At 22.1% G+C, this 10,971-nt stretch overlaps 1 protein-coding gene across 1 annotated transcript, besides 3 other annotated features; it reads left to right on the forward strand.

Annotated features, from left to right (window-relative positions):
• Positions 1 to 47: 47 nt before the first annotated feature.
• Positions 48 to 1,000, forward strand: PGAL8A_00474500 (fam-e protein; the record flags this gene model as incomplete). Its single annotated transcript, XM_028673525.1, has 2 exons — positions 48 to 840; positions 987 to 1,000. Coding segments are annotated over 2 exons (807 nt in total), but the record flags the coding sequence as incomplete, so codon positions are not given.
• A 516-nt stretch (positions 1,001 to 1,516) lies between these two features.
• Positions 1,517 to 2,232: a repeat region.
• A 4,573-nt stretch (positions 2,233 to 6,805) lies between these two features.
• Positions 6,806 to 7,217: a repeat region.
• Positions 7,218 to 10,971: a repeat region.

Consider the following 10,971-nt stretch of genomic DNA (forward strand, 5'->3'; position numbering starts at 1 on the left):
TATTAAACTACAAAAATTATTTTGAAAATAAAAGTGAAAAAGTATGAAAAATATGTATATTAAAAAAAAAAAAAAAAAAAAAACCATATAGATCTTCTAGGATAATTATTCTTTCAGACAATAATCAAGATGGTATTGTGTTTCTGTATGAATATAATGTACATTATGATCCATATCCAACTAAAACATATTTATGCCGTCTTAGGAATATAAACCAAACGGCAGCATTATGCGAATCTGTTGATATATATTATTTAGATAAAAGACTTTATTTTAGTTCTTATGATTTTATTAGTGAAAAAAATGATCAACCTTTGAAACATTTAAAAAATCCCAATCATAAAATTATTAAATCAAAATATAAAGATTTATTTATTAAAGAACATTCCTGCCATCATATAAAAACAAGATACATTTCACGTCGTAGTTGCATGTATGCTATATGTGAAAAAAAAAATGAAGATTATATGTTGTGTTCTGATGCGAATTATAGTGGAAAATTAATATTTTTGGATGATTATAATCTAATAAATAGAAAATTTATATATCTTCCAGAAGGTTGCTTAAAAATAGATTCTAATTTCGCTTGTAATGCATATTTTTGCGAAATCAATGCTAAAGATAAATTTTTTCCATGTGACCATAAAGAAATTAGTGCTATAAAAGATGTAATGCCATATGCAAGGAGGTCAGAAGTTATGCCAATAGAGCAGCAGATTGTTCATCATGAAGATAATTTGAGTGCATCTGCACTCTCTGCAATGACTCTTATGCCTTTTTTAATTATTTTCGTTTTTTTTTGGTGTTATATATATAAGTATTTTAAAAAGAGGAGGAGAAGTAAGTTATTTATAAAATATTTAAGTGTATTAATGCTTATATTATATATAGACTTTATATTTTTTAATTTATAAAAAATGAAAAGACAAATAAAAATATTTGAATATTATATATGTGTAATTTTATATTTTTTCTGTTTTTATTAGGAAAAATTTATTAATGGTAAAAAGTTATAATTAATACTTTTACTAAAAAGATAGAATATTCTTACGAGAGGTATACAAAATTAATATCAAAGAATTTATATTTTATATTTAACATATTTATTATAACACTTGAGCAAAACTTTGTTACAATAAATGAATTATAAATCTTAAAATTTCATATATGTATCTAAATGCGTACGTATATATATATAAATTAGTTAAAATTAAAATTTTTTTATGCTTAAATTTCTATAATATTATATGTTTTTTTTTGTATATATCGTTTTACACTTTTTTTTATGTATTAATTTGATAATTTTATGTTAAAAATTTTGTTATAATGATTTATTATTTGTCTATTCATTGATTTTGCTAAATTATTGAACAAATAAATTAATAAAGAACGTGTAGAATTCTCCTTACTAAGTTAATTAATTAAAATTTGGTATTAATATTATAAACCAATAAACTATGTTTATATAATCTATTTCATTTAAAATTTATTGTTTTTAATGGACATTTATTTACTTTGTGGTTAATAAAAAGCTTCATTAACCTTTTTGGCTATAAAAGGACTAGCTATGTGGAGAATACATAGTTAGTTGTGCTAACTAAAAAAAAAAAAAAAAAAAAAAAAAAAAAATTATTGGATTTTTTTTTTGAGAAATGTTTCTTTCGAAAAAGATAAAGATAAAAAAAAAAATAATAAAAAAAAAAGATTTAATTTTTTTTTTTTGAGAGAAGAGAAAAAAATCAGAGAGAGACATTTTTTTTTTTAAGAAGATAATGATATTTTTGTAAAGTGTTTAATTTGCATAATATTCATATTTTGAATTTATAAGAGAAAATTTTATACATATGAAGATAAAATTTTCATGTAATTAATATGCATATAATTTATTTGCATTTTTAATAAGTATTTGTGTTTTGTTAATTCGATAGCAATATAAAATGATTGCTGATTATAACTCGTAATAAATAAACTAATAATTTTAATCAATTAATAGTTAATGTTAAATAAGTATTTAAATTTTTAATAAAATAAGGATTTATTTATTAAAGTAAATAAATACTTATTGAAGCAAAAGAATGCTGAACGAAGTAGTTTATGATTAAAGATCATTCGTTCAAAGCATATAAAATATACATAAGTATAAGAAAATCGTAGAGTCATCTCTACATGTTCTTTATTAATTGGTTTGTTTAGTACTCTAGCAAAGTCTCCGAACACCCAATTAATAAATCACTTTGATAAGAATCCCATATTTTTATTAAAAATTTAAATCCTCATCGTTATCAATTTCAATTATATATATTTTATTTAAAATGTTATGAGTAATATTTAGCAATTCAAATACATTACTTTCAAACTAGAATAAATAGTTAACAAAATACAAAATAAATTATATAAATACTACAAATAACGAAAAATTTATTATTATTAATATAAAAAGTTATATATATATAAGCAAAAATATTCTACAAGAAGCTTTTTGTCAACAATTCTTTACTTTTTGAACATTTTGATTTATCTTTTAGAAAAATTAATATATATTCTTGTTTATCTAAAACTTACAATAAGAAAACAAAAAAAATTAACAACACTCTTTTTTTTGTTTAGAAACGTGCATGGTGATTTGTTAATTGCCTGTTTATTGGCTATGCTATTATTAAAGAAGGAAATTAATAAAGAGCATACAGATATAACTCTATTTAATTTAATTCTTATTTAATTAAATTTTTAAATTTTAAATTACTTTAACTTAAATAAAATATAATATTTATTATAATTTACACATACATTTCATTCTCTAGAAAAAAAAAAAATAAAATTTTTTAAGATTATCATTTTTTCTAAAAAAAAATATACGATAAATTTTTTTTTTTGAATTATGGATACACATGCAAAGAAAAAAAAAAATTATAATTTATTAAAAATTTATTTTTAGTGTACATGCTTTTGAGTAGCTATTTTAGGGTACACACTTATGAATTCATATTGCTTCGTAGATTTAGCATGCACAGAATAAAATATTTTTTTCTAATTATTAATCTAATTATTATAGATAAAAATTTATAATATTATTTATAAACAACATAGCTAATTATTTATTTTCCATACATATGTTAATTTTTATTCTCAAAGAGGTTATTATTACCTTATATTAATCAGGTAATAAAAAAATAAATAAAGAACAATTAAAATGGTTTTTCCTATTTTTGTTTAAAGGGAAAAATATTTTGTTATAAATAAGTAAATGTTATATACCTGTTTTATTAACTGGATGTTAGGTGACTTTGCTAGATGTTTTATTAGTTGGGTATTCGGTGACTTTGCTAGAGTACTGGTTAATAAAAGGCTTCATTAACCTTTTTGGTAATAAAAAGAACTAGCTATATGAAGAATACATAGTTGTGCATATGCGAAAAAAAAAACATTTTTTTTTTTTTTAAATGATTTAATTAAGGTGAAGAAAAAGATTGGTAAAATAAAAATAGAGAGTAAGATTTACTACCAATAAAAATGATATCTTAAACAGATAAAAATTTTTACGTAAAAGAGTTTAATTTGCATAATATTTATATTTTTAATTTGTGAGAGTAAATTTTATACATATGGCAATAAAATTTTCACATAATTAATATTCATATAATTAATTTGCATTTCTACTAATTGTTTATGTTTGTTAATTCAACAGCAATATATTTAAATTACTGAATATAACTCATAACAAATAATTAAATAAATTGCAATTGAATAATAATCAATATTCAATAAGGATTTTTATTAAAGTAAATAAATGCCTATTGAAATAAAAGAATGCTGAACGAAGTAGAGCACATAATTAAGAATTAATCGTTCGAAGAATATAAAATATATATAAATACAACAAAATTGTAGAGGCATCTCTACATGCTTTTTATTAATTTGTTTGTTCAGTACTCTGGTAAAGTCACAGAACGCCCAGTTAATAAATCACCAATTATTGATTGAACAAATCAAAATTACACTAAATTCTACAAATTTGATTAGTTGTGAAAGTATTTTTCACTAACATTATTTAATTTTTATATAATTAAACTATATAAAATTAAATAACTTTTAATAAAAATATGGATTTTTATTAAAGTAAATAAATGCCTATTGAAATTAAAGAATGCTGAACAAAGTAAAGCAAATAATTAAGAATCACTCGTTTAAAGCATATAAAAATATATATAAATACAACAAAATCGTAGAGGCATCTCCACATGTTCTTTATTAATTTGTTTGTTCAATACTCGAGCAAAGTCACAAAACACCCAGTTAATAAATCAATAGTCTAAGGATATTCTACTGAAAACAGTCATTATTAAAAAAAAAACGAAAACTTTTACTAAATTAAATGGATACCTCAATAAAATAGTTGACACAATTAAAACAAAATAAAATTAAATAAAAATAGTATATATTTATATAAAGTATTGCAAATATTATATAAAATAAACTATTTATTTCGTGTTTTGTAAAAATAATTATATAAAATTTACATATCATCTACAAACATATTTTCATAATAAACCAAATTAGAAGAGACTAATTTATTTGTTCCTTAATAATTTACTTTCTCAGTACTCCAGAAAAGTTTTTAAGAAGGAAATTTATAAATGAAAAATATAAAAATAAAATACATAATTGAGTTACATTTTCATTTATTAGGGTTTGTACAATTAACATTAAAATTAAATTTAACATTAGCTAAGTTATCATAATTAGGTATTCATTTACCATAAGAAGAAATATTTCTTAAAATAAATAATTTAAACAATATGAAAAAGTAATAGACTCAATAAAATATTTTATTTTTATATTCGATTATATGTGAAAAGCTAATCTAAGTTTCCATTATAGATATATTCATAAAAATTTTTTATTGTAAAAAATATAGGCATTTATTCTGTAAAATAACAAAAAAAATAAGCTCTCATCAGTTTATATATAATCACCATTAAAATATAAAAAATAATTGTGTTTTTGTAAAAGAAAAAATAATATTTAAAATAAAAAGTATACATTTTTTTAGAAGTAGTTTTATTTGTAGCAACTAATTTTATCTGGAAAATTGATTTATATTACTCTGCAAATTACAAATATCTACAATACTTTTCATTTAATTAATACAACAATCTTATACATATTAAAGAGGAGAATATATCATTTTATTAATAAAAATATATGAAACTGAATAAAATTATTTAATAGTCTAAATGAAACATCTAGATAAAAATTCTTTTATAGAGTTAACATTCTTATTTAAAAATAAAATATATATATATTTGTTGAAGGTGTTACTAACCCTTTTAAGAATAAAAATTTCGGTATGGAAAACGAATAGTTGGCCATGCAGATACTAGATAAAAAAAAAAAAGAAAAAATAGTTTTTAATTTTTTTGTTTTCTTTTGTAAATTTTAAAATACGTAAAAAAATATATTTATTTCTTTTAAAAATAATTTAAGGTCCAAAAAATTAAAAAAGAAGAATTATTGAAAATAAGTTCTTATAGTATATTTTGTTTTATATTTATGTAAGCAAATTTTATGTTAACAATGGTAAAATTTTTGTATTTTGTGTTATTTATATAATTTATCTTATATTTTGTTAATTATTTATATTTGTTAATTTGAAAGCAATGCATTCGAATTGTTGAACGTTGCTCATAACATTATAAATAAAATATATGTAATTGAAGTCAATAATTAATGAGGATTTAAATTCTTAATAAAAATAGTGACTTTTATTAAACTAAGCAAATATCTCTTAAAACAATAAATGCTTAATGTAGCATATTGCATAAATAGTATATACTAGTTCATAGCATTAATAATATATTTAAATTGATTAAATTAGTGAAGAAAAATTTAATTTTTTATACTTAATATAATAAATAATATAGCGTAAATATAAAGAATTTAAAAATATTAACTAAATAAAATTTTTTTTTTTTTGAAATTAAAAATATTAATAAGATATACTTTTTTTATAAGGCTTGCTTTTTTACTGAAATATCGAAATTATTTTTTTTTAATAGAAAAAATTGTGTTAAGTTTCTAAATAAATGATAAAAATAAACTACAATTATAGAAAATTTATTTAATATTAATGTATGAATTTAATAATAATTATGTTTATTCTGAATGAATTAAAGATTCAAAGATATAAAAAAAATTTTTAAAAAAAAAATTTTAATTTTTTTTTTAAATCATAATAAAAGTAAAAATAAGTGTAATGATATACATATTATATTGGTGAATATCATGATTATCGAATATTACAATTGTTTAATGTTATTTATATTAATAAATTATGTAATTTAATTTGTATCAATTCTAAAAGTAACTGTGGCATAATGACCATTTATATCGTAAGATACATAAATTGATTTAATATTAATGCAGGATGTTTATAAATAATATGTAATTAAGATAATGGATATACGTTATAGTGATAAAATGTTATTAACATAAACAATTTTAACGTAAAACCGCTAAAATATTTTTGATAAAAAAATTATGTTATATAGCAATAAATATTGAAAAAAATAAAAACAAGATATTATAATCTTATTTACATTTATGAGTATAATTGTAGTTTTAATGAAAACAATAATAAAAATGTAATTTAAAAGATAAAGATAAAAAAAAAAAAATAAAAAAAAGATTTAATTTTTTTTTTTTGAGGAGAAGAAAAAAAAAAATCAGAGAGAGAGAGAGATTTTTTTTTAAGAAGATAATGATATTTTTGTAAAGTGTTTAATTTGCATAATATTTATATTTTGAATTTATGAGAGAAAATTTTATACATATGAAGATAAAATTTTCATGTAATTAATATGCATATAATTTATTTGCATTTTTAATAAGTATTTGTGTTTTGTTAATTCGATAGCAATATAAAATGATTGCTGAATATAACTCGTAATAAATAAACTAATAATTGTAATCAATTAATGGTTAATGTTAAATAAGTATTTAAATTTTTAATAAAATAAGGATTTATTTATTAAAGTAAATAAATACTTATTGAAGCAAAAGAATGCTGAACGAAGTAGTTTATGATTAAAGATCATTCGTTCAAAGCATATAAAATATACATAAGTATAAGAAAATCGTAGAGTCATCTCTACATGCTCTTTATTAATTGGTTTGTTCAGTACTCTAGCAAAGTCTCCGAACACCCAGTTAATAAATCAGATATCCATGTTTTCTTTATAATGTTAATTGCATCCATAGCATTAGGTGTTTTATTAGTTATGTTTGTCACCATAAAACGTGAATGATTATCTATTGCTACTTGTATAAAGTATTCTGTACCTTTCCATGTTTTAGGTCCTATAATATCTAATGAAACCATATCAAACACATTCGGTTTTAATAAAGTTTGATTACTATTGGTTTTAAATTTCCGATTACGCATTACTTGAAAAATCAGAAAATTTGTGACATATTCTTCAATATCTTTATTAATATTGGTCCACCAAAAATGTTTTTTTTGTATTTTCTTTAGTGTTTTATTTACTCCACAATGTCTTGCGAATTTACTACTATGAAATTAATACATTAAATGATTTCTTTATTTTTCTAATATATATAATAATCCTGTTCTATAGTGAACTGGGAAATCATCCTTCCATAATACGTCTCTCGGTATATTATCTTTATCATTTCTTGCTTCATTTGCTATTTCCTCGCAAGAAGATATAACATATAAATCTTCATATGATTCTTGAGGTTTACTACAATATAAGGTCATGTAATTAGGAAGATCTGTTTAATCTTCTATTTATATAGTGATCCAATCAGCTAAGCTATTTTGAACTCCTTCAATATGTTCAAAATCTGAGTTAAATTCAGATAGTCTTAACTTCCATCGATATAATTTTCCAGTATTAATTGAATCCATTATAATAATACCTTTACAATATGTTTTAATAAAGGTCTTAGATCCTTTAATATAATAATATAATGTTTCGCATGCTACTACTAAAGCAAATAATTCTTTTTCAACCGTACTCCATCTTTGTTGTACTTCATTTAATTTCTTCTATTTATAATGAATGAATCTACTTTGATTTATGTTCTTATCAATTTGAGTCAATATAGCTCCTATGGCATAATCTGATGCGTTAGTATAAATAGTATAGGGTTTTCCTAATTCTGGAAATGAAAGATAAATTATTTTCCTTCATTTTATTCCTGATTTGCTCCAAAGCCTTTGAATGCTCTTCTTTCCATTCAAATATATTTTTTTTAGTTAACAATGGAACAAGTTTAGTAGTCCATTCTGAAAAGTTCTTAATATAATTCCTGTAATAATTAGCAGCTCCTAAGAATGATATTAATTGCTTTTTAGATTTAGGCCGTTCTGCTACAATAATTGTTTTAACCTTATCTAATGAAGGTCTTATACCATTTCTATCTATCTCTTGCCCAAGATAATATAGATGTTTTAAAAAGTTCACACTTTTCTGTATTTATTCCTAAATTATTATTACAGAGTAATTCAAATACCCATTTTAATACTTCTACACGTTCAAATAGTGTTTTTGTAAGAATGATGTTGTCATCAATATACACAACTATATAATTCACTTGAATAAATTTCATAAAAATATCTTCCATTATACTTTGAAATTGTGTAGGACTTGTTTTTAGTCCAAATGGCAATACATTAAATACAAATATTCCCCTCTTAGGAACTAAAAAATCCATTATATGGTTTACTATTTTCCTCCAATGCGATATTCCAAAATCCATTTTTGAGGTCTATTTTCGAAAAACATTTTGTTCCATAAAACGTTTGAAATATGTGTTTCATGTATGGGATGACATATAAATAATCTAGTATAAATTTATTTAAATATCGATAGTCTAACGTTACTTTCCATTGGCCTGTTTTCTTCTGAACCATTATTATTGGTGAGGTCCAATGTGCATTAATGACTTTACTTATTACTTTTAATTTTATCATTTCATCTATTTTTCGATGTAATTCTGACAGCATTTCTTCACTCACTGGTCTAGGGTTTAACGCCGAAGTTTCCCTTGTATCTGAGTAGAAACTTTGTATTTCTCGTTAGGTTCCATGATTTATTTCCCTAGAGTCTTGTATTATTTCTTAATAACGTTACCAAATATTCTTTATTTTTCTGATCTTTTAAGTCAGATCTTTCAATAAAATTCTGAATAATTTCTTTATTCGAATTCTCTAATCCGTCTTTTTTTACTTCAGATTTAACTTCCATGATATATATATATAACTATCTTTTTTTTTTATAATGGCATATCCTAATTCGTCCATTACTAAACCACTAATTAATAAAGGGGTTTATTTGTTTTTATCATAGCAAATCTGGTTATTATATTTATATGGATAAATTTCATGTATATTTTCACCTTTTTAGATTTCATTGCAATGTCTCCGCTATATATTCCACAAAACTTTATTGGTTGTATTGGTGTGTCTGGCTTTATACCTAGTTTTTTGACTGAAACTCTAGATACAGTACATAAATCTGCTCCTGTATCTAGTAATACAATGACGTTATGTCCGTTAATTTCTACTTATTTTCAGCATTCGTACATCGTCCTTTTTCGTTTCCAATTTCTATTTTCCTTTTAACAGATAATTCACTTTCTGCTGAATCTGTTACCCCTTCATAGGATTTCTTATCAATGGCAATTTCTTTCTCCTTAAATATTTTATTTATTCTGTTCATCTTTCTATCCTTCTCTTCGTCACTTCCTTTAGGTTTATTTCCTTTATACCTTTCTTTTGATTTTTCTTTTTGTCTTCCAGGTGTTCCAATTGCTTATTAAGGTATCTTTGCACTTGGCGTATTTTCTGTGGATTCTTTTCATTTTTGATCATTTTAAAATTTAAATCACATCTTTTATCTGTTATTATACCTTTAATTTCATCTTCTTTATCTCGAATCACTTTATTTCTACATACTTTTACTGTGTGTCCTATTTCATTACAATTTTGGATATTTTTTTTCGGTAAAAACAGTATCTTTTTAAATGGTTATTCTCTCCACAACAATAACATTTCATAAGATTTTGTTTCTTATCCTTACCAATACTATTGTCTTTGTAGGTCTGATCTGCAGCATTTATACTGATATTTCGGTCCTCAACTATCTTTGTTTCTCTATTTTCTACAGTTAGCAAATATTTTCTTATCTACGTAAAAGGTTTATACATTTCCATCTTCTTATCTAATTCTTTTAAGAATTTCTCTCGTATATATCTTTTAAAGCATCTTAAAATATCCTTTCTGCCTATGCTATTCTCTTTCTTGAAATATAAATAGCTATGAACGTACGAATTACAGTCCGTAATAAATCAACTAATAGCTTCATTCACAGATACTTTTTTTGGTGCATTAAATAACTTCCATGCTAAAATGAATTTCTCGTCTGGATATTTAAACATTACTTTAGCTAATTTAATTTGAAATTGTAACATATCTGTGATTTTTTTGTCTCTTGATAATTTAGCTATTTCCTGGTGGTAGATGTTTGACGTTAAAGATTTTGATATCATACATGTTTCTACTCTGGATATTCCTTGCATTTCTGCGTTCATTTCGAATATCCTAAACCAACTAAAATATAGTTCTAAAGATCAATCACTAAATTTTGGGAGTCTAGGTGGTACTTTAGCTCATGCCTTATCTTCATTGTTTCTAATTTCAAATATATATGAATGATTAAATTCTATTATATTCGCAAAAGAATCTAGTTTAAGGTTGTATAATTCTTTATCCATTTTGAACTTCTAATCCAATGTGGGTTCTGTTTGTGCTGTTTTCGGTTTTCTTGCCGTTGTCGCCAATTGATTTATTAACTGGGTATTTGGTGACTTTGCTAGAGTACTGAACAAACAAATTAATAAAGAGCATGCAGAGTTTACTCTACGGTTTTGATGTATTTGTATGTATTT

This window comes from Plasmodium gallinaceum (genome assembly GCF_900005855.1).
Source record: "Plasmodium gallinaceum strain 8A genome assembly, contig: PGAL8A_v1_136, whole genome shotgun sequence".
NCBI classification, from domain to species: domain Eukaryota; phylum Apicomplexa; class Aconoidasida; order Haemosporida; family Plasmodiidae; genus Plasmodium; species Plasmodium gallinaceum.